General features: G+C 38.1%; 1 protein-coding gene across 1 annotated transcript in view; it reads right to left on the bottom strand.

Annotated features, from left to right (window-relative positions):
• The window catches only part of ETFDH (electron-transferring-flavoprotein dehydrogenase), a 42,503-nt gene that overhangs the window by 17,158 nt on the left and 1,263 nt on the right, over positions 1-24,082 (bottom strand). The window contains exons 2-7 of the mRNA XM_011970517.1: positions 16,772-16,912; positions 14,489-14,718; positions 12,221-12,302; positions 11,675-11,793; positions 6,524-6,601; positions 1,441-1,589 (exon numbers count right to left, since the gene is read on the bottom strand). Coding sequence (XP_011825907.1) covers positions 1,441-1,589; positions 6,524-6,601; positions 11,675-11,793; positions 12,221-12,302; positions 14,489-14,718; positions 16,772-16,912 — 799 coding nt within the window. The remainder of the gene's footprint in view (positions 1-1,440; positions 1,590-6,523; positions 6,602-11,674; positions 11,794-12,220; positions 12,303-14,488; positions 14,719-16,771; positions 16,913-24,082) is intronic.

Below are 24,082 nucleotides of genomic sequence, written 5' to 3'. Positions count from 1 at the left end.
GTGGATCACCTTGAATATCAAAGAAAATTATATCAAACTGCAGCATGAGTTCCAGAGTAAAGAAACAGGTCAGAAAACTTATGAACTCTTAAAGACATTAAATAGATTCTCAAATTGATAAAGACTTTTATACAATTATAGGAAATCAGGGAATCCTACTGAAAGGCTGAGGGAAAGTTCTGCGGTACTGGTAGTGTTCTCTGTCTTCATCTGGGTGACAGCCACAAGGGTATGTTCACCATGTAAAAATTAATGTACACTTAAGGTCTCTTTGTAATAGACATGTATTCTCCAACAAAGTAATTTATTCCCTCTGCCCTGCCCTCCACAATTGAAATAAATTGTTCACCCTCTTTTCAGACTGGTAAATTTTAGATTTTGAACAATTTCTATCTGGAATATTATCTAAAAATCAGATAATATTGTGTGCAATCAGACATTATGTGCAATCTATCAAAACAAACCCTTATTCAGAATATAACGAATCTAGTTTTATATAGACTTTGAACCTTTCTGAGATTTAACCTAAAATAAATTTTTTGTTGTTAATTACTGTATTTTTAAATTTTTTAGAGATGGGATCTCACTCTGTCACCCAGGTTAGGATGCAGTGGTATGATCACAGGTCACTGCAGTCTTGATCTCTTGAAGTGAAGTGGTTCTCCTGCCTCAGCCTCCAGAGTAGCTGAGACTACAGATGTGCACCACCACACCTGGCTAATTTGTAAATTTTTAGTAGACATGAGGTATCACTACGTTGCCCAGGCAGGTCTTGAACTCCTGGACCCAAGCAATCATCTTGCCTTGGCCTCTCAAAATGCTTGGGTTATGGGTGTGGGCCACCATTGCTAGCTCCACAACAATGTTTAAGCAAAAGGGTTATAATGAAAATTTTACATTTACATTCTAATAAGCCTAGGATTTGGGAAAACAAGACTAGAGAATGGATAAATTGAGGAAATGTAAAATACATAACCTAATTAAATTTTAGGCTGCAGATTAATATACTATGGCTGAGTGTGTATTTCATAAACAAAATTATCTTTGCATTACCATTTTGAAAAAATAATGCTCTGTAGGATGTGGTCATCCTACAAACAGCATATGGATAACAAGAGCAATCCTAACAGGGCAGATGGCATTACAATGAAAAAAAAAAAAAAAGATTCAAATATTCACAAGTTCAAGATTCATTTCAAGCAACACTTGATCACTTGATACAACAATTCCAACATGTAAAACTAACTTAACCAATAACAGAATTTGATCAGTAGTTATCTTCTAGCCCCTTGAAAAATATCCCAAGTTTTAGTCATAATGAACATTTCAAGACAATGAAAAAATATAACTAAAGTTAAGTCAGTATTATAAACTACCTGATAATACAAATAAATTTAAATTCTATCTTTCGAAATTAAAATTACAGAAACAAACCCGGATACCTCCTTCAGTCCAATCCCATAGGTCTGAGGTTCACAATTGGCTCTCAAATCAAACTTCTTATATAGTTGCTTGGCTAGATGTCCGTGGCAACCTTCTGCAAAAATTGTGACTTTAGCATGTAGTTCTAGCCCTCTCTCAAATGTTGCCTGAAAAGCAAAAATGTGTTAAATGGCAACATTTGACAATTTAAAATATATTCACATTTTGGTCAGATTTAAATTGAACTATGATTCAGGTGTGGAAGAGACAGTGCAAATTATAATATAAAGAATCACATAGTAAATATATAGAATAATATAATCTTACTCTTCTCACTTAAAATACCTCATGGAAATCTTTTCAAGTCACTGTGGAGCTCAAATCTTTCTCTTTAATGGCTAGGTAGGAGTTCAGGTAGAGAGACAGGATAGATTATTCAGCTCCTCTGCCAATGGATAATAGCCATTCGCTCTTTCCAGTTTATGTATGAACAAAAACAATGTTATAAGATATAAACACTCTTGAATATATATTGAATATAGAGCTGATCCTTGAATGAGATGGGTTTGAATTGTGTGAGTTCGCATATACAAGAATTTATTTTTAACCAAATAAGGATTGAAAATACAATATTCACCGGATGTGAGACCCGAGTATATGGAAGACTGATTTTTCATGTATGCGAGTTCTGCAGGGCTAACTTTGGGACTTGAGTATGCATTAATTTTAGCATACTTGGGGGTCCTAGAGCCAATCTACCGTACACACTAAGGGACACCTGTATACACGTACAATATTGGTGCTTTTATTCCTATAAGATAGAGTCCCAGGAGTGGCCCTCTTAGATCAAAGGGTACATCTACTATTACTTTCCAAAAAGCCTGAAGCAATGAATATATTTCCATCAGTAGTATATAAGACCCTTTCCCTATAGTACAGTTAGTGACAGATATAACTGTTCCTTTTACATTTTTGCTAGTGTATCAGGTGTCGTGATAACTCACTACTATTTTATTTTATTTTTAATTTTTTAATTTTTTTTTTTGGGACGGAGTTGTGCTCTTGTTGCCCAGGCTGGAGTGCAATGGCACGATCTTGGCTCACTGCAACCTCTGCCTCCAGGGTTCAAGCAATGCTCCTGCCTCAGTCTCCCGAGTAGCTGGGATTACAGGCGTCCGTCACCAAGCCCAGCTAAGTTTTTGTATTTTTAGTAGAGATGGGGTTTCATCATGTTGGCCAGGCTGGTCTCGAACTTCTGACCTCAGATGATCCACCCACATCGGCCTCCCAAAGTGCTGGGATTACAGGTGTGAGCCACGGCGCCTGGGCCTCAATACTATTTTAATTTGCATTTCCCTGATTACTATTTTGAGCATCTTTTCTTTTTGATTCAAGAAATAGTGAATGAATACCTACAATGTGCCAGGTTCTGTGCTAGGCATTGGGAATACATGGCTGAATTAAAAAAAGATACGTTCCTTTCCTTTGGACTAGCCATAGAGACAGACATTAAATAAATACATGAGTATATAATTACAAATTGTTTAAGTGCCATGAAAGAGAGCAGAGGGTATTGCAAAGGAGAATAACAGAAGCCAGCTATTCCAGATTGAGTGAACAGGAAAGTCTTCTTAGAAGAAATGACATTTAACCTCTGGACTCTGAAAAAAACATATTTAAGAATCTTTCCTTATGATTAGTGGTCATTGAGTTCTTCTATGAATTGTTAATATTTTAGACTCTACCCATTTTTCCAATGTGTTGTCTTTTTTCTTGTCGATGTTTAAGTACTCCTTGATATTACAGAGAGTCAAACATTTACAGACTTTATAGTATATTTTGGTATACAGAAGTGTTTTAACTTTTATATATTAAGTTAAAAAAGGTTTGTCTTTCTTTTTTTTAACAGGTTTTTAGTATCTTGTTGCTGTAGGGTGGCTTACCCTACCCCTAGATTGTTAACTGTCATCTCTTAGATTTCTTTTTGATTTGTATTGTTTTAAATCTTTAAATCACGAGAAAGAAACAACCAGCAAACCGGGGTCCAACTCTGTTTGCTTCCAGATGGATACAGAGTTTCCCCAGCACCACTTATAAAACAATTCAATCTGTATGAACTAAAATATTAATTCACATATTTCTGTTTCTTCTTAGAGGTAACATGCCCTTTAGTGTTCAAGGGACAGGCCATGGAGCCACACAGCCTGTATTTAAATCCCAGCCCCAATACTTAGTAGGTGTCTGACCCCAGCCAAGTTACTTAGCCTCTGTAACTTAAAAATGTCCAAATCAGAATTCTTATAATAAAATGCATATTGGAGATAGGAACCAAGAGAAGGCTGTAAGAAGAGCCAAGTCAAAAAAGTGTTTCAAGAAGGAAAACATAATTGAACTGTGTCAAGTGCCATCCACTAGAAGGTCAAGTAAGGGAAAACAGAGGCCTGTCCACCAGATTGGCAAAATGGAGGTATTTGTGACTCTAACAAGAACCGTTTCAGTGAAATGGCAGGGAGAAAGCCTAACTACAGTGGGCTAAATAGAGAATGGAACAACACATTAAACAGAATCTTTGATTTTCCCCACTCTAACCTTGTGGTAGTACTATTTTTAAAAACTTAGATTTTGGGGCTCAAATTACTAAGATTCTATTGTACTCTTCTATGCTATTATATCTGCATAAATGCAACATACAAAATATAAACGTTTTTACAAATGCAAAGCATAAAGTTAAAAATCATATATATGTATCTTTCTTTTTTAATTTTTATTTTTTTAGACGGAGTCTCACTCTGTCGCTTAAGGTGGAGTACAGTGGCACGATCTTGGCTCACTGCAACCTCTGCCACCTGAAATAAACTCATATTTGAACAAATGAGAACATGCAAAAATGAAATACCAAATACCAAAAATACCAAAATTGCTTCAATTTTGTTATAATATTAAATGCAAAAATATTTAAAGACTAAAATATAATTTATAATTAATCATAATATAGAAAAGAACCATAATATATGAACAACCATGTTCTTTTACTGAGAGGCAGTATAACAGTCTTTACAAACCTGGCTGTGCACTGGAATCCCTGGAGGCTTGTTAAAAAACAGCTTCTTAGGCCTTACTGCAGGACAGGCTGAGCCCCAAGATGTCACATGATTCTGATGTGGCCAGTTAAACCACTAGGAGTCCCAAACAGGATTTGCCATTTGCTTTTTTTTTTTGTTTTCAGATGGCATCTCGCTCTGTCGCCCAGGCTGGAGTGCAGTGGCGTGATCTCGGCTCACTGCAAGGTCCGTCTCCCGGGTTCACGCCATTCTTCTGCCTCAGCCTCCTGAGTAGCTGGGACCACAGGCGCCCACCACTATGCCCGGTTAATTTTTCTGTATTTTTTTTTTAGTAGAGACGAGGTTTCACTGTGTTAGCCAGGATGGTCTTGATCTCCTGACCTCGTGATCCGCCCGCCTCGGACTCCCAAAGTGCTGGGATTACAGACATGAGCCACCGTGCCCAGCCGCTATTTGCTTTTGAAGCAGGAAATGTGAGAAGCAGAAAGTCTGCTGGAAGAGACTCTAGATTCCTAATTCTATTCCAAGAGTGGCAGAGAAGAGGATAAACTATCAGTTGACAAATATTTACTGAGACCTAATATGTACCTGGCATTATGCCAGGCATTGGAATAACCCAGGATCTCTATCCTTTGGGAGCTTATAATCTAGTTGGGAAATTGGATAATAAATAAACCTGAATAGACAGGCCAGTTGATTGAGATGTTAATTTGTGTTTTGTTCATATTATAGGACAGCAAGCTATTTTTTTCCTTATCTTTTCCAAAGAGTGACAGTTCTATGTTCTGATGGTTTTGCTTTCAGATTCAAAAATACAAGATGTGAAAATCTGAAAATTATGCAGGTTTATATTTTGAATGAGAGGTGGAGAAGCAGTTTTACATCTACCAAAAGAGGTTAAAATCATGTCAAAGTGGCCGGGCACGGTGGCTCATGCCTGTAATCCCAGCACTTTGGGAGGCCGAGGCTGGTGGATCATGAGGTCAGGAGTTCAAGACCAGCCTGGCCAACATGACAAAACCCCATCTCTACTAAAAATACAAAAAGTAGCCAGGCATGGTGGCGCACAGATGTAATCCCAGCTACTTGGGAGGCCGAGGGCGGGGAATTGCTTGAACCTGGAAGGCAAAGGTTGCAGTGAACCAAGCTCGCGCCACTGCACTCCAGCCTGGGCAACAAACAAACACGTCAAAGTATATCACTACTTACCTACTGATAGTAATGCAAAATGATTCTTGTCCAATGAAATGAAAATTGTGGAGAAATAAAAACTGCAGAAACTATTTTCATTTGATGTATTTGGTTAATGAAGTGGATTGATGGCCTGTAAATGTGTGTATGTTTGAATTCTTCTTGCACTGGTTGTAATATCTTACTGATTCTCTCCTTAACTAAATGAAATAAAATCTTTGACATGTGTTTGACTTATGTTTGTGTATTTGTATGTCATTATCTTTAAAAAATTTTTTACACATATTATAACTACTTGCCTAAATGCTTCTATATTTTTTAATGAGAAAAATTCCATATTAATTACTGTATTCTAACACCCACATTTTTTGAAATTTTTAAAATTCTTATTTATTTTGAGATAGGGTTGTAAGACTGGCTAATTTTGCATTTTTGGTAGAGACAGGGTCTCGCCATGTTGCTCAGGAAGTTCTCAAACTCATGGGTTCAAGTGATCCAACTGTCTGGGCCTCCGAACACCCACATAATTAATGTATGGTTTGTAGCAAGACCTTTATTGAGTCTAAGTTGGTTCTTTCTTCTTCTTTTTCAAGATAGGGTTTTGCTCTGTCACTCACCCAAGCTGAAATGAAGTGGCATGATTATGACTCACTGCAGCCTCGAACTCCTGGGCTCAAGTGATCCTCCTGTTTCAGCCTCCTAAGTAGCTAGGACTACAGGTGCATACTATGAAGCCCAGCTAATTTTCTTTTTCTTTTTTTGGAGAGATGGGATCTCATTTTGTTGCCCACATAGTTCTTTCTGTTGTTTGTCGGTTTGTTAAGCACGTAACTACTAAGAAGGTTTACCTTTGGTGCACCATCCTTTTGTATCCCTACATCGTTAGTGGCAATTCCTTTTACACTACCATCGTCATGAAAAAGGACCTAAAAACGATAAAAACAAATTTATTAATGCCTTAGAATTCATAATAATCTTGAAAAGCAGTAAACAGCCTTAGGTTTCTTAGAAGGTGAACATCTTCTCTAGATTACAGATATACAGACTTTAAAATGTTCAGGCAATAAAGAGACATGTATTAAGGTACTCCCTTCTAGAGTATTAAAGAACAGAGCTCACACAATGGGAAATGAAAACAATGCCACAACCTTGATGAGAAAGAAAAGGGGAGACTACTAGAGAGATTACTAGGGAAACCAGTAAGATTAAACAAGAAGTGCCCTTCAGATGTCAAATCATGTGTAAAGAATCTGAAATGGAGGCCTGTAACAAATGAAGAACATGAAGGTGGAGAGAAAGAAACTGTCAGGAAAGCTTACATCTCAAATGAGTGAAGACTTCAATAAACAAAAAAATAAAGAAAACAAAACAGGGAGAAGCTGAAGACAGACCAAGGATGATAAAAGTTTATTTTATTTTTGGAGCAAGAAAAAGGGGGAAAATAGGTCAAAAGTGTAATTCTGATGAGGAGAAATAGCAATAGTCTGTAACCTTTGGTTTCTGTTTTCTCTGTGGAGGAAAATGCTCGTTGGATAGTAAAGTACAAAATGTACAATGCAATTACACAGCAGATTATAAGAAAGCATGGAAGTGGAGAAGTAAAAGAAAAGATTAGCAGCAATGGATATGAAACCTCCCCATAAAGAATATACATAAAGGTTTTATTTGATATCCTGAAAATGAACAAATCAGCAGCAGAATATGGCTAGAGACTAAACTGAAGTTTGGCTCAGAGTACTCTCAAAACACCCTGGCAAAGAGATCAATAATCTGTTGATGATAATCATTAAGGACCTGAGAAAAAGAAGCATGATACAAGTGAGTCTGAGTGTTCATGTATGTATTCCAAAAGTGAGAATCATGGATTCTATAAACCACCTACCTGTGACTGTGGCACTGATTCCAGTCAACAATGTCTAACAAGGAGAAATACAAAATCCCACACTTGGGTCCAAAAACGCAAATGCATGTATATGGGCTAGGAAAACAGAAATTTATAGCAGCAAGTATAATACAGGGACCAATGTGCTGTATTTGACTTACAAACTGTAAGGGTAAAAACAAACAGAAAAAAACCGAACTTTCCTTAGTGCCAATAACTTTTCTTTCAGCATTTCCTTTAGCAAACTTCCAACTGTAAATCCTTTGTCTCTCTGAGATACATGGCAGTCTTTTAAAAGTGTATTCCAAGAATGTCTTTTTTAGGGCTTTGGAGCCATTGCTTTGAAATGGAATACCAAGAAGGATGCCTCCTGTCTTCCTGTCTCTGTGGGAATTTGGGTAGGTGTTTGGCTTTAAGTTGTAACTTCCTGCTTGTCAAAAAAAAAAAAAAAAAACAACCAAAACATTTTATTTTTCCTTTGAGTAAAGACAGTTAACATGCATGCAATGAATGGATTGTATCTGCCTGGCTATTTAAAAGGGTGAGATTTCTGTCTTGGCCTGTGATAGGCATCACAGTCTTGGTTTAAGGCTAATTCAAGAATAAAACTGTTTTGTTCTTTTTTTTTGAGACAGAGTCTTACTCTGTCACCCAGGCTGGAGTGCAGTGGCATGATCTAGGCTCACTGCAAGCTCCGCCTCCCGGGTTCATGCCATTCTGCTGCCTCAGCCTCCCGAGTAGCTGGGACTACAGGTGCCCACCACCATGCCCAGCTAATTTTTTTGTATTTTTAGTAGAGATGGTGTTTCACCATGTTGACCAGGATGGTCTTGATCTCCTGACCTCGTGATCCACCCGCCTCGGCCTCCCAAAGTGCTGGGATTACAGGCATGAGCCACCGCGCCCAGCCTTTTTTGTTTGTTTGTTTGAGATGGAGTCTCGCTCTGTCGCCAGGCTGGAGTGCAGTAGCGCGATCTCAACTCACTGAAACCTCCGCCTCCTGGGTTCAAGTGATTCTTCTGCCTCAGCTTCCCGAGTAGCTGGGACTACAGGCGCCCACCACCACGCCCAGGTAATTTTTGTATTTTCAGTAGAAACGGGGTTTCATCATGTTGGCCAGGATGGTCTTGATCTCTTGACCTCATGATCTGCCCACCTCGGCCTCCCAAAGTGCTGGGAGTACAGGCGTGACTACCGCGCCCAGCCCGTTTTGTTCTTTTTTATAATTTATAAAGAGAATTTTTCTGGGTCCTAGGAGATTTTATTTTTTATTTTTTGAGATGGAATCTCGCTCTGTCGCCCAGGCTAGAGTGCAGTGGCGTGATCTCGGCTCACTGCAACCTTCGCCTTTTGGGTTCAAGCGATTCTCCTGCCTCAGCCTCCCAAGTAGCTAGGATTACAGGCATGTGCCGCCATGTCCGGCTAAATTTTTGTATTTTTAGTAGAGACGGGGTTTTACTGTGTTAGCCAGGATGGTCTCGATCTCCTGACCTCGTGACCCGCCCACCTTGGCCTCCCAAAGTGCTGGGATTACAGGCGTGAGCCACCACGCCCGGCTGAGATTTTATTTTTAATAATTTCCCCAGTAATACATAATAAGAATCAACAGTGTGATGTGGTTGCCAAAAATGTAATTACTTTGAGGGAATCAATGGAAGACCAGTTTCTAGAATGGAGAAGATAACAGCTCTACACTAGACATGAAGTGGTTTATTCATTCTGGGTGCCACTTTGTAAAGGGGATAAAAAGAGGATCCATTCAGAAGCGGGCAGCAAGAATACTGAAAGAACTCAAAACTCAAATTATGTACCGTCATGGCTGAAAGAACTGAGAATATTTAAGCTAGTGTTGGGGCTCAGAACTGAGAATATTTAAGCTAGCTAGCGATGGGGCTCCGAAGATAATACCCTAAAAAGTATGGCACCCTGGCATGCTGAAGTTGAGGCTCAGAAACCGATATCCCAAAATATGGTGCTTTGACATGCTGAACTGAAGAAGCTTCAGTGTCTCTCTGACCTTCCCCGGCCAACTGTCCCTGTCTCTTAATCCTCTCTCTCCCAAAACACAGGATGAAGTTGTTCTCTGAAGTTCCCTTATCTTCCTAAAACACGGGCCTACCAAAGAAGCTAACAATTACTTCTGGTCCCTTTCCTGAGTTTTCATGAACTGAACTCATACTGCAGGAAGAATGACTGAAGTCTGTCAATAAACTTGGACAGGCTTCTGTCAGAAACCATTGTCTCCTCTGCAGGCTCAAGAGACTTTGTCCCAGGTCACTGTATATTCTTCAAGCCCATTGAATTCCCCTAAAAATCTTTTACTATCCCCCTAAAGTCATCCATACTTCCCCATCTCCATTTCCCCTACCAAGAAAGGCATATAACTGTACCCCATTGTGTGGTAGGGTAATCACTCTGTAATAATCTCTTCATGCATGCTGATCAACCTGTATGCCTTTTCTCCTACTAACCTGCCTCTTGTGAGCTGATTTTTCTATGAACCTTCAGAGGGAAAGGGGGATGTTTTCCCTTGGTACTCAGCCCCTATGCTGAGTACCTGGAACTGAAGGAAGACTGGAAGACCTCAGAAACAAGGTCTTTCTTACCTTCTCCCATTCTTCTTTCTCCCCTAAAGCAAGTCACAGAAACCAGGATTCCTCTTCCTCAAGGTGAGTCATAGAAAGTAGAACTCCTCTCCCTTAATACAGGCCATAAAACCTAGAAAGGTTACTTTCTTCCTTCTCCCTTTCCCCTTGAAAACTCTCATTCCAGAGGATTTCTGCTCCAGCCATACCTCAGAGGAAGAAATGCTACACAGAAAGGCCAAAGAGAATGTGAACAGACAGGCCTTGCCTGGCTTCCTCTCTCAGTCTACTACCGTTAGATCATACCCTTCTGTCTAATCACATTTCCACATGGCTGTCCATTCTTATTGTACTGAAGAATGAAAATGGTTTCCCCTGGGTCTTTGGGGCCTTTATTTCTGAAGGATTTCATATCGTGTAAAACTTTGATTAAATAAATTTGTTATGTTTTTCTTGTTACCCTGTCTTTGTTACAGGAGTGTCAGCTGTGACCCTTACGATGGGTGAGGAAGGGTATCACACGTTTCTGCTACTGGGGCTCAGAAAATGATAGGCTAAAATATGCCACTCTGGCATGCTAAACCAGAGCAGCAGCTTCAGGGTGTCTCTGACCTTCCTCTCCTCCTGTCTTTCAACCCTATCTCTTCTAAAGCACTGGATGCGGCTCTTCTCTGATATTCTATTCTCTACCTTAAGACTGGACCTGCCAAAGAGAACACATGGTCTTCCATCCCATTCCTGAAATCTTACTATTAATATCTATTGCAGAAAAGAAAACAGAAGAAGGCAACTACACCTAGACAAACACTTTTTCATAAGATCATGCCTGCCTCTCAGGCTAATTCAAATTCCAAAGAGAATCATTTACAAGTTAATTTCTGTGTCTTGGGTGCATTCATTCTTCCTAAAAATCATTCACTTCCTTTCAAGATTGCTGAACACCCAATTTCCCCTTCCCCTCTGATGAGCATTTGGACCTCACTGGGTCATCGGGTCATCATTCTCTTGTGCTTATGCATGTTAAATAAATCTGTATGCTTTTTCTCCTATTATTCTCTCTATTGTCAGTTCATTTCTGGTGAACCTTCAGAGGGCAGAGACAAACCTTTCCCTTAACTCCTATACCACCCCTACACTGGGGGAAAAAAAATTCCAGGGTAAAGATAGGGAGGAAGAGAGAGCAAGGAATAATTATATTTAGAAAGTTGTCCTTGGAAGAGGGCATAGATTTGTTCTGGATAGTATAAAACTGTAGATAAGTTCTGTTCAAAATAAGGAAGAGAATACCAACAATCCACAATTTTTCATCCCTTATGGTGATCAATCATAAGTTGGACAATCACTTGATGGGGGTACAACATGAGGAATTCAAGTACTCTTTGGATTAGATATTTTAAAGATTCCTTCTAATCTTATAATTCTAAAATCCTCTGACTTTTAAAAAATACTTATTTCTTCAACTTTGCAAAATTCTCCACTTATTAAAAAAGGAGTTCCTATAAATATTAAAAACAAAATAAAACTATACAAACCTCAGCAGCTGCATAACCAGGGTATACTTCAACACCAAGGGCTTCTGCTTGTTCGCCCATCCAGCTCACTAAATGTCCCAAGCGTACAATGTAATTGCCATGATTATTCATTGGAAGCCCTATAAATATATGCTTAATTTATAATTCTGACTTTTTATTGATAAGACATTACAAAAACATAAATACTTTAAAATCTCAAATCAGTATGTATTTCTACATAAGTGCTATATTGATGGTCACACCTTCAACTTATTTTCTACAATTTTGGCCTAGAGTTCTAATTTATTACATTACAAACAACATGAAAGCACTAAGTTAGAAATTCCTGCTTGGCTTACAAGGCTATCTCAATTCTTCTAGACTAGAAGTCAAAAGAACTGAGTTCTAGTCCTGCTTTCCCACCAGCTAGCTGTATAGCTTTGAGTAAATCCTTCAAATATCTGGGCCTTAGGTCTCATCTGTAAAAGGAGGAAATTTTGCCAGATGAAATGCAGTTCCTTCCAGCTGTGGAATTCCATAGTTCTATGAATATTCACTATACCTTACCTGGAAGAATTGGCACAGGAATTCTGTATTTCTCTGTTAAAATTCCAAATCTGTCTTCTGTTACAGGAGTGTTAAGTGGAGCCTAGAAATAAAAGAAGAAAAAGAAATGTTTTTAGTTTATATTTGCAAGTGTAAACATAAATATAAAAAACTATAAAATGTACTCTGATGACAAAAAAAGAGCTTCCCCCTAATTTTCTTTCGGCATTTCCTTTAGAAAACTTGTCACTCTAAATCCTATCTCTGTCTGAGATGTATGGGAATCTTTTTTTTTTTTCTTTTGAGATAGTGTCTCTGTCACCCAGGTTGGAGTGCAGTGGTGCAATCTTGGCCCACTGCAGCCTCTCCCTCCTGGGTTCAAGTGATTCTCCTGCCTCAGCCTCCCAAGTGGCTGGACTTACAGGCACCTGTCACCATGCCCGGCTAATTTTTGTAGTTTTAGTAGAGAGGGGGTTTCACCATGTTGGCCAGGCTGGTCTCGAACTCCTGACCTCAAGTGATCCACCCCGCTTGGCCTCCCAAAGTGTTGGGATTACAGGCATAAGCCACCACACCTGGCCAGCTGGGAATCTTTTAAAAATCTAAATAAACGTCTTGCCAGTTTTGTATCACAGGAATATATCTCTTGGGAGTCTTGGAAACATCTTTGAAACGTGACCATCATGTCTTTTTGTCTCTGTGGAGAGGTGCTTGGCTCTAAGTTGAAACTTCCTGGTTGGTGAAAGGTAAGATAAATTTTATTTTCCTTTTGGATAAAGACAATTAACATGTTGTGACATTGTACCTGCTGAGTTTACATATTAAAAGGCACCAAAGGCTGTGTGTGATGGCTCACAGGCCTATAGTCCCAGCATTTTGGGAGGCTGAAGCCCGTGGATTTGAGCCCACATGGGAAAATCCTGTCTGTACTAAAAAAATACAAAAATTAGCTGGGCGTGGTGGCGCACACCTGTAATCCCAGCTACTGAGGGGGCTGAAGTGGGAGAATTACTTGAGCTGGGAGGTTGAGGCTGCAGAGAGTCATGATTGTGCCACTGTACTCCAGCCTGGGTGACAGAGTGAGACCCTGTCTCAAAAAAAAAGGTGCCAAAGCAATAAAGGGCTTTAACATGAAAAACATTTTCTATTAGCATTGATATTATATCAATGTTCATTCAATAATATCCATTTCTGATATAATATCGAAAGGATAAATTCGATTGGGTCCAATTAAAGTATTTCTAGTTTAAGGGAGCTTGATATTTCAGAAAGGAGAGCACAGATGAAATTTTTGGAATTCAATTTATTCCATACGGAAAGAATACAGATGATATTCATATTTTTTTTAATCTTTGCAAGTATATTCACAACCACTGAATAATCTAATCTTGGAGGTAGGACAGGTATAATATAGCCTATCTTAGAGAAGAAAAAAATGACAGTCTAAGATTTTAACCAAATTCATACAAATTTTATTTAAGACAATAAAACTTGGACTTGGTCCTCGGATATCACACCTGTGGTTTTTCTGCTTCGGTTCTCAGAAGTCATATTAATATGTTTCTTTAGAAAATCTATCCTCTTTGGCTTTAGATATTGCATTGTCCCAGAAATTATTACTTTATTAAGAACAATCATACAAAGACTTAAAGAACAAGTTTAAAAATACTCTCAAAATACAAAATGCCTCCCAAGAAATATTCAAAGGTCTTCTCAAGTTATTATCTTCTCATATACCCATTACACAAATACACGTAGAAAGAATTACACAAAACTATTTGTTAATATCATAAATTACAATTCTGATATAAATTATTATTTTTTTAATTTAAAAAGTATATAATTATTCCCTAAGATAGAGTTACACGGGCTGGGCGTGATGGCTCATGACTGTAATCCCAGAGCTTTGGGAGGTCAAGGTGGGTGGATCACCTGAGGTCAGGAGTTCGAGACCAGCCTGGCCAACACAGTGAAATAGTGGAACCCTGTCTCTACTAAAAATATAAAAAATTAGCTGGGTGTGGTGGCAGGTGCCTGTAATCCCAGCTACTAGGGAGACTGAGGCAGGAGAATCGCTTGAACCTGGGAGGTGGAGGTTGCAGTGAGCCAAGATCGCGCCATTGCACTGCACCCTGGGCAACAAGAGCGAAACTCTGTCTCAAAAAAAAAGAAAAAAAAAAAAAAAAAGAGTTACATGAAAAGGGTTTTCTATATTCCAGTAATTTGGGAACAATTACTGAAATGCAATTACAAAAGATTAGACTTTGTATAAAACACAATTTTTCATACTCCCTTCTCTTTCCAGTCTGGGAAGAGTTCTTTAAAAGCAGCTGGATCAAGGCAAGCCCCTGAGAGAGTATGAGCTCCTATCTGGGCAGCTTTCTCCACTAGACACACACGGATATCCTTTTCATGTGCCGCAGCCAACTGTTTTAGACGAACAGCTGCAGAGAGCCCTGCAGGGCCTGCACCAACTATTACAACATCCGCTTCTTCTGCAAACCTTTCCATGTTCACTCCTGGGAGAAATAAAAATTCTGGGATTAATATGACCCAATAATCACATGATAAATCACATGATAGTTAAAAAATATCCACTGTGCTTTAGAGCATTATTTATGGAAATTCTCCCTGTGTTTTGCACAATAATTATATTAAGCATATTACTGTATTAGTATGAGTATATTCTTAGGTTCTGTTCCAGTATATACTTTATTTCAGTTTCCATAAACTAATTCTTGGCTTTGAGATTTATTATTATACATTTAGCAAATATTTACTTGTCTAAAATACAGTCACAAGTAGCTTAATGACAGAAGTGCTTTCTGAGAAATATATCATTAGGCAATTTTGCCCTTTTGCAAACATCATAGTGTATACTTACACACACTAGATTGTATAGCCTATGATACACCTAGGCAACAGGGTATAGACTGTTAGTCCTAGGCTACAAAGCTATATAGCATGTGACTATACTGCATACTGTAGGTAACTGTAACATAATAGTATTTATGTAACGAAACACATCTAAACACAGAAAAAGTACCAAATAAATACAGTATAAAACGTATATAGTATAAATAGAAATACATTATAAATACAGTATGAAAAGTACAAAACACAGTATAAAAGATTTAAAAATGGTATATCTGTACAGGGTACTTACCATGAACAGAACTTACAGGACTGGAAGCTGTTCTTGGTGAGTGACTGAGTTGAGCAGTGAGAATGTGAAGGACAAGGACATTACACTACTATAGACTTCATAAACACTGTACACTTAGGTCACACTCAATTTATACAAAAATATTTTTGTCAATACATTAAACTTAGCTTACTGTAATGTTTTTAGTTTATAAGCTTTTAAATGTTTTAAACTTTTTAACTCTCTTGTAATAACACTTAGCTAAAACACAAACACATTGTACAGCTGTACAAAAAATGGTTTTATATCATTTTTCTGTAAGCTTTTTTCTATTTAAAAATTTTTTAGACTTTGTATAAAAAACAAGTTTTCATACCCCCTTCTCTTTCCAGTCTGGGAAGAGTTCTTTAAAAGCACCTGGATCAAGGCAAGCCCCTGAGAGAGTATGAGCTCCTATCTGGGCAGCTTTCTCCATTAAACACATACCTTTTAAACCTTTTTATTAAAAATTAAGATACATCCCAGCATTTTGGGAAGCTGGGGTGGGTGGATCACGAGGTCAGGAGATCGAGACCACCCTGGCTAACATGGTGAAACCCTGTCTCTACTAAAAATACAAAAAATTAGCTGGATGAGGTGGTGGGTGCCTGTAGTCCCAGCTACATGGAAGGCTGAGGCAGGAGAATGGCATGAACCTGGGAGGCGGAGCTCGCAGTGAGCCACTGCACCCCAGCCTGGACGACAGAGTGAGACTCTGTCTCAAAAAAAAAATAATAATTAAGACACAAACACACACATTAGTTAGGCCTACACAGGGTCAGGATCATCAGTATCTTCCACCTCCACATCTTCTCCCACTGGAAGGTCATCAAAGACAATAACACGCATGGGCTGTCATCTCCTATGCAAATGTTAGCTTCTTCCAGAATACCTCCTGAAGGACCTGCCTGTGTCCGTTTTACAGTTAACTTTTTAAAAAATCAAGTAAGAGTACACTCTAAAGTAATGACAAAAGTACAATACAGTAAATACATAAACCAGTAACAGTTGTTTATTATCATGTATTATGTACTGTACATAATTGTATATGGTATACTTTTAAAGAACTGGCAGTAGAGTATGTTTGTTTACATCAGACTCACCACAAAGAATTGAGTAATGTGTTGAGCTACGATGGTCTGGAAGCTATGTTCTAAAAGATGTCACTAGGTGATAGGAATTTTTCAGCTCCATTATAATGTCAAGGGATTACCGTCATAAATGTTGTCAAGTTGTTGACTGAAGTGTCATTATGCAGCACGTGACTTGGTAAAGCCATAAAATATTATTGGATGCTTTTAAGTTATGAAAAATATTATACTCTCCTCCACAAAATGAAACAAAGTATCCAGAAAAGTCTCAGGAATTGTACACAAATTATTACTTACCTTCCCATCTCTTGTCCTTATCCCGGGGATAAATAGTATAATGGGTAGTAATTCGAGGCACAGTAGAAGTTGAAGACCATCTTGTAGCACACAGAGGTAGATAATTTTTCTTAATTTTTAAGGCATGAAAGCACTGATATGCTGCACAAAAATTATGAAAATTATTATCTTCCTTAAAATTAGTTTTCCTCAGTAGACTGAAAAAATATAAGTGAATATTTATAAAGATTCATATATATTATAATAAAAATATAAATGAGTATAGTGAATTAGACTATACTCTTTCCTAGGTGAACAATTTGAATAGCTTTTTCTCATAAAGCAATGTTTTCAAATCTTAAATATTTTAAAACTAATAAACAAATTTATTCAGTTTAGCTCATGTCAGGCTCATGGATTAGTCATGAAAGCTGAACACTTTGAGAGTAATACAGAGTAGTATAGTAACTGTGTAGGTCAATGGCTTTAAGCACAAACTTGGTTTTATGGTCAGGTTCTTTTTAAAATAAGCTGACCTACATATATGGCAGTAGCTGCTGCTGTTTCTTTTCTTTTCTTTTTTTTTTTTTGAGACAGAGTCTTGCTCTGTTACCCAGGCTGGAGTGCAGGGGTGCAATCTCAGCTCACCACAGCCTCTGCCTCCTGGTTTCAAGCGATTCTCATGCCTCAGCCTCCACAGTATCCGGGACTACAGGTGTGCACCACCACACCCAGGTAATTTTTGGATTTTTTTTTTTTAGTAGAGACGGGGTTTTGCCATGTTGGCCAGGCTGGTCTCGAACTCCTGGCCTCAAGTGATCTGCCTGCCTCAGCCTCTAAAACTGCTGGGATTACAGGCATGAGCCACTGTGCCTGGCCACAGTATCTTCTGATATCCTTAAAAATGTGTACATTTTTGAGTCAGCAAAAAGTATTTTATGGAAATGAACAGAAATGTGCAAAGATTTATCTGCAAAAATGTTCACTGAACCTTCTCTGCTGTCCTCAAACCTTCAACTCTACCTTTTCTTTCCCTTATCCAGGGCAGGTACCCTAGCATCAAACCTCATAAAGACAGAGGCAATTAGATGGGAATTTTCTCAACTCCTTGGCAATAACTTCTAATATAATCTGTATTTGTGCCCATACTTTGTTCATTATCTCAGTTTATAGCAGGAGAGATGTCTTTTCTCCCATTGACTGTACTCAGTGAACATAGTGAAACAGACTATATTCTTCCCCACTGGGGTTAATCTTTCTAGCTGGATGATGAGGCTTATCTCTACCGTTGTCTTAGAGACATTCCTCCATCTGATCCCCTCCCTTCTGATCTTCAATTTTGACTCCCTTCTCAACCTCTGTTCTCCTTGATAATCATCCCTATCATTAAAAAAAGACAGAGAATCCTCCCACAAAACCACTCTTGACAGATATAAAAACCTATATTTGAAGCTATATTCATTAGAAGTCTGTTATAGGAGAAGGGATAGAATAATAATAAAAAAAAGAATAAAGACTTCAGAAATAGTACACATACGTATATGGTATATAATAAAGATACCATTTCAAATTAGGGAGAAGAAATGGTTACTCATTAAACGGTGCAGAGATAGCCAGAAAGTCATTCAGGAAAAAAGTATACTCTGCTCCCTATGTCAAAATGAATTCTGTTTGATCGAAGATTTTATTAGGGAAAGTTCAAAGTAGAGAAGACTATGGTGGGCTGGGCACAGTGGCTCATGACTGTAAATCTCAGCTAAGGCAGGAGGACTGCATGAGGCCAGGAGTTCAAGATCAGCCTAGGCAATATAGCAAGACCTCTTCTCTACAGAAACAAAAAATAAAAAGTAAAAAAATTAGCTAGGTGTGGTGGTATGCACCTGCAGTCCTACCTACTCAGGAGGCTGAGGTAGGATGATCGCTTGAGCCCAGTAATTCGAGGCTGCAGTGAGCTAGGACCACGTCACGGTACTCCAACCTGGGCGACAACCACTTTGTCTCAAAAAAAAAAAAAAAAAACAGACAGTGATATATCCATAAATCTTTCAGTTTTCTCCTCCCTTTGAGTAGTGTGGGATGAACTTACTGGGTAGCTTCTAACAAGTAGAGAATGGAAAGTGAAAAATGTTAACTTTACAGTAGAGAAATATGGCAGATACCACTTTAAGCAAGTGATCAAGTTTAACGCTACCAGCAATAAGACATATTGATACCATGTATCCCCTGATATGATGTGGTGAAAAGGGTTCTTTACCTCTGTGGTATTTATCCCCAAAAATCTTTAACCTCAGTCTAATCATGAGAAATCATCAGACAAACTCAGATTGAGGGACATTCTACAAAATGCTCGACCAGTACATATCAAAAGTATAAAGGTCTTGGGACATAAGAAAACACAGAGGAACTGTCAAACTGAAGTAGACTACGGAGACCTGCCAACTAAAGGCAACCTTGTGCCCTGGACTGGATCCTGGACCAGAAAAAGAGGATCTGAATAAAATCTGTAGTTTAATTAACTTTATTTCATCAATGTTAATATTTTAGTTTTGATAAATATACTATGGTTATATAAGACATTAAGCTCAGCAAAGGGCATATGGGAACTCAGTACTATCTTTGCAACTCATCTGTAAATCTAAAACTATTTCAAGGTTAAAAGTTGAAAAAAAGATTATGGTGATAAGAAAGATCAAACCCAAATATAAGAGCTAAAACCATAAAACTTTTTGAAGACATGAGTGTAAATCTTTGTGACCTTGTGTAAACCAAAAATAAAATTCTAAGCCCCTAAACCAACTGAATGGACTCTCCTCTTGGCCAAGGGGATTCCAAAGAAACTCAAAAAAGTAGTTCATGCCATGATGGTAAGTGGGGGGTCAGACATGCCTCATTATACCCTCTCCCTTTTGGAGTTCAGACATAACTGACCATCATTAACATTAATATCAAAATCCTAAGACTGACAGAACAGACTCTTTGTAGCAATAAGATACCAACTCCAACCTGACTCTGGTATAACATCATCACATGACAACAGGCCCTAGAGGAAATCAAAGTATTGTACCCCAAAATATATTTCTTGGACATAATTTTTGGATTGGCCCTGTAAAACTGTCTCTTGTGAGGAAAATTTACATTCTGTGGAGAATTCTCTTCCCTTTCTTGGCCTTTTCCTGATCTAGAAGAGATTTAACTAAGAGTCTGATACCTTTTAAGGCAAGCTTGTCCAACCTGGAGCCCATGGGCAGCATGTTGCCCAGAATGCCTTTAAATGTGGCCCAACACAAATTCGTGAACTTTGAGATGTCCTGCCTTTCCAGGCCAAGCCAACGTAAACCTTACACGTATTGATAATGTTTTTGCCTGTAACTTCTCTCCCTAAAATGTATAAAATCAAGCTGTAACCCAACCACCTTAGGAACATGTTCTCAGGACCTCCTGAGGCTGTATAATGGGTCATGGTCCTCACATTTGGCTCAGAATTAATATCTCCAAATAGTTTACGGAGTTTGGCTTTTTCATCAACACTTGGGCTAGGCAATGGTTTCTTTGATAGAACAACCAAAAACACAAGCAACAACAAAAAATACAGTTAAACTGCACTTCATCAAAATTAAAACCTGTTGTGCGCCAAAGGACACCATCAAGAAAGTGAAAAGATAGCCCATGGAATGGGAGAAAATATTTTCAAATCATATATCTGATAATGGACTTATATTTAGAATATATAAAGAACTCCTATACTTAGTAATAAAAAGACAAATAACCCAATTAAAAAGTGGGCAAAGGATCTGAATAGACACTTGTTCAAAGATGATATACAAATGGCCAATAAGTACATGAAAAGACGCTCAGCAGCATTCGCCATCAAGGAAATGCAAACCAAAGCCACATGAGATACTACTTTATATCCACTAGCATGGCTATAGTCAAGAAGACAAGTAATAATAAAACCACCTTTGCAAAACTTATAACAGATAAAATTATTACAGTGAAAGAGATCTGACCTAACTGACTCCATCTTGCTTCTAACCTCCAAGTAGTCCTTGTTCATTCCTGGGAGTAGGCTGAATTAACTTTGGGAGTTTATAGTTTAATTGTGAAACAAAGACAATCACAGCCCTTTCCCAGGACAAACCCCCTTCCTTCCTGGGGACCAGACTGTCTTTGCAGGACTAACAAATTAGCTACAAGATTAGAAATTATGGTTTAAGAGTCATGCAGCTGGAGGTGCCAAGATTCTGAACCTTCCCAAAGTGTTCCCGGCAATAACATCACTATTTTAAAATCTAGGATCACTACTTGAGATATTTTGCAGATCCTGCACTTGATGGATCAGCTGGCACCACCCAGATCAATGAACTGGCTCATCTGGTCGTGTGGCTCCCACTCCGGAACTGACTCAGTGCAAGAGGACAAACTCATCTCCCTATGATTTCATCTCTGATCTGACCAATTGGCATTCCCCATTTTCTGACCCCCTCTACTCATCAAATTATCCTTAAAATCCCCAGTCTCCAAGTTTTCGGGGAGACTGATTTGAGTAATAATAAAACTATGGTCTCTTGTACAGCCGCCTCTGTGTGAATTAAACTCCTTCTCTATTCTAATTATCCTGTTTTGATAAATTGGCTCTGTCTGGGTAGTGGGCAAGGAGAACCCCTTGGGCAGTTTCAATAACAAGAGTTAGCAAGGATGTGGAAGAACTGGAACCCTCATATACTCCTGGGGGAATGTAAAAATGATGCAGTCTCTTTGAAAAACAGTCTGGCAGTTCCTCAAAAGGTTAAACATGGAGTTTTCATATGACCCATTCCTAAGTCTATCCCTAAGATAATGAAAACATACTTCCACACAAAAACTTGCACATGAACGTTCCTAGCTGAACTTTTTCTTTTTCTTTTTTTTTTTGAGACAGGGTCTCACTCTGTCACCAAGGGTGGAATGCAGTGATGTGATCATGGCTTACTGAAGCCTTGACTTTCCAGGCTTAAGTGATCCTCCCACCTCAGCCTCCTGAGTAGCTAGGGCTACAGGTGCATGCCACCATGCCCGGCTAATAGTTTCTATTTTTTTGTAGACAAGCAGTCTCACTGCGTTGTGTAGGCTAGTCTCGAAATCCTAGGCTTGAGCAATCTGCCTGTCTCAGCCTCCCAAACTGCTGGGATTACAGGTGTGAGCCACCACAGCTGGCCAATAGCTGAATTATTTATAACAGTCCAAAAGTAGAAACAACCCAAATGTCGATCAATAAATGGTAAGAAGTGATATATCCAAATAATGAAATATTTAGCAATAAGAAGAAATTGAATACTGATATATGCTACCACGTAGAAGAACTCTGAAAACAAAATGTTATGTGAAGGAAGCCAGTCACAAAAAGACAGCATAGTATGTGCTTCCATGTATACGAAATATTCAGAATAAGGTAGTCTATAGAGACAGAAAGTAGATTAACTGTTGTCTAAGGCTGGAAGGGGCTTGGGAGTGAATACAGAGTTTCTTTTTGGGGTGATGAAAATGTTCTAAAATAGACTGCAGTGATGGTTACACAACTCTGACTATACTAAAAAACCACTGAATTGTACACTTTAAATAGTATATATTGTATGGTTTGTGACATATCTTATTAAAGTTTATTAAAGCTGTTATAAAAAAGAACATTTATAGCCACACACAAAAATGTTATGAAGAAAACAGGTAATTTTTTTTTTCGAATCTAGGATTTTCAAAGTTATTTTCTAAGAATGATAAAAATCTAAAAAGTTATAATATCACTAGACTAAAAATTTAAACCATTTATGTGACCAAAAAAGGGTAAAAACATAAATGTCTTTAGTTGTCTGTATTCTCCAGCAGATAGCACGCTCCAAAAGCATTGACCTTGTTGTATGTGAAAACCTAATGTTAGGTATACATATTTGTTGACTAAATATTAGATAGTCGTTTTTGTACTTTCCTTCACTAGAGCATTCATTTATGATTGACACATGGTACTATAAAAGATTAATGCTTTTCAGAGTCATTTTCTGTGAAAAGGCAAATATTCTAGACAATAAAAATCTGTTTGGTCATCTTTTTAAAAAGTGGCAAAGAAATGAATTTACTTATGCATACTAAAAACTATAGCATTGGGGCCAGACGTGGTGGCTCATGCCTATAATCCCAGCATTTGGGAGGCTGAGTTAGGAGGATCACTTGGGGCCGGGAATTTGAGACCAGCCTGGCCAATATGGCAAAATCCCGTCTCTACTAAAAATACAAAAATTAGCCAGGCATGGTGGTAGGCGCTTCTGATCCCAGGTACTAGGGAGGCTCAGGCATGAGAATCACTTGAACCCGGGAGGCAGAGGTTGCAGTGAGCTGAGATTACATCACTGCACTCCAGCCTGAGCAACAGAGCAAGACTGTATCAAAAAATAAAAAAACAAAAAAACTATATATTGGGAACACTTTTTAAGCCTTAGATAACTATTCACCTATCCTAAGTTTTGAAAAAAAAAGTATATTAAATACATAAAGATATTCTAGAACTCAGTTCAAGAGTTCAAATACACTACAATGAGTATTTAAAATAGTTTTCAATGCATTGTAGTTTAGTGTATAGAAGTTATTTACTTCTGAAAACTGATGATTGACATATGACAAACTGTATTTCTACTGCCTGTATAGCTACTGATTTTCTTGAGAATATTTGGAACTGTGTAGTCTGAATTTCTCCAAAGGATTGGAAAAAAAAGTCACAATCTTTACCCCTTTTCTGAAAACACATCTGTTATCTCACTTTAGAGATTTAAATATTCAGTCTCCTTGGTTGAGAAGAGAGGTCACAAAGTCCACTGAACTCATAGCATCACCATATCAAAGTCACACTGCTGGCACATTGGTGTCTACCTCTTTCATGCCAGCAGGCTATGAAAATGGCAATGAATTGCCATCCAAAGAAAACAGAAATGGTAGTGGAATTTGGTTAGCACTGGGCTCAAGGCTGATTGCACCTACATTAGGCTCTAAAGCAGATAGCACCTGACTAATGTTCCAAACACCATCTTATCCATACATTAAGTGCAGCAAAAAATGCATGGGCGACATGAAATTTAAACAAAGTTCTAATTTCTTAATATATGGAAGCCAAATTTAACAAAATTCTACTTTCATGAAATTTCATAAGAATATCCTTGAATTTTTAATATTTATACTTATTCTACCACCAAAACTTAAGTAAACTAAAGATTTTAAAAAAATAAAGCCAGTTATGACAGAATATGAGATCCTTTAGGGAACTTTTCTGTTTGAATTAACGACAACAACAAAAATTTAAGTAAAACTTTA

Source organism: Mandrillus leucophaeus, unplaced genomic scaffold (assembly GCF_000951045.1).
Source record: "Mandrillus leucophaeus isolate KB7577 unplaced genomic scaffold, Mleu.le_1.0 Scaffold95, whole genome shotgun sequence".
Lineage (NCBI taxonomy): Eukaryota > Metazoa > Chordata > Mammalia > Primates > Cercopithecidae > Mandrillus > Mandrillus leucophaeus.
Note: the sequence above shows the minus strand (reverse complement) of the source record. Positions and strands in the feature narration are given on the sequence as shown.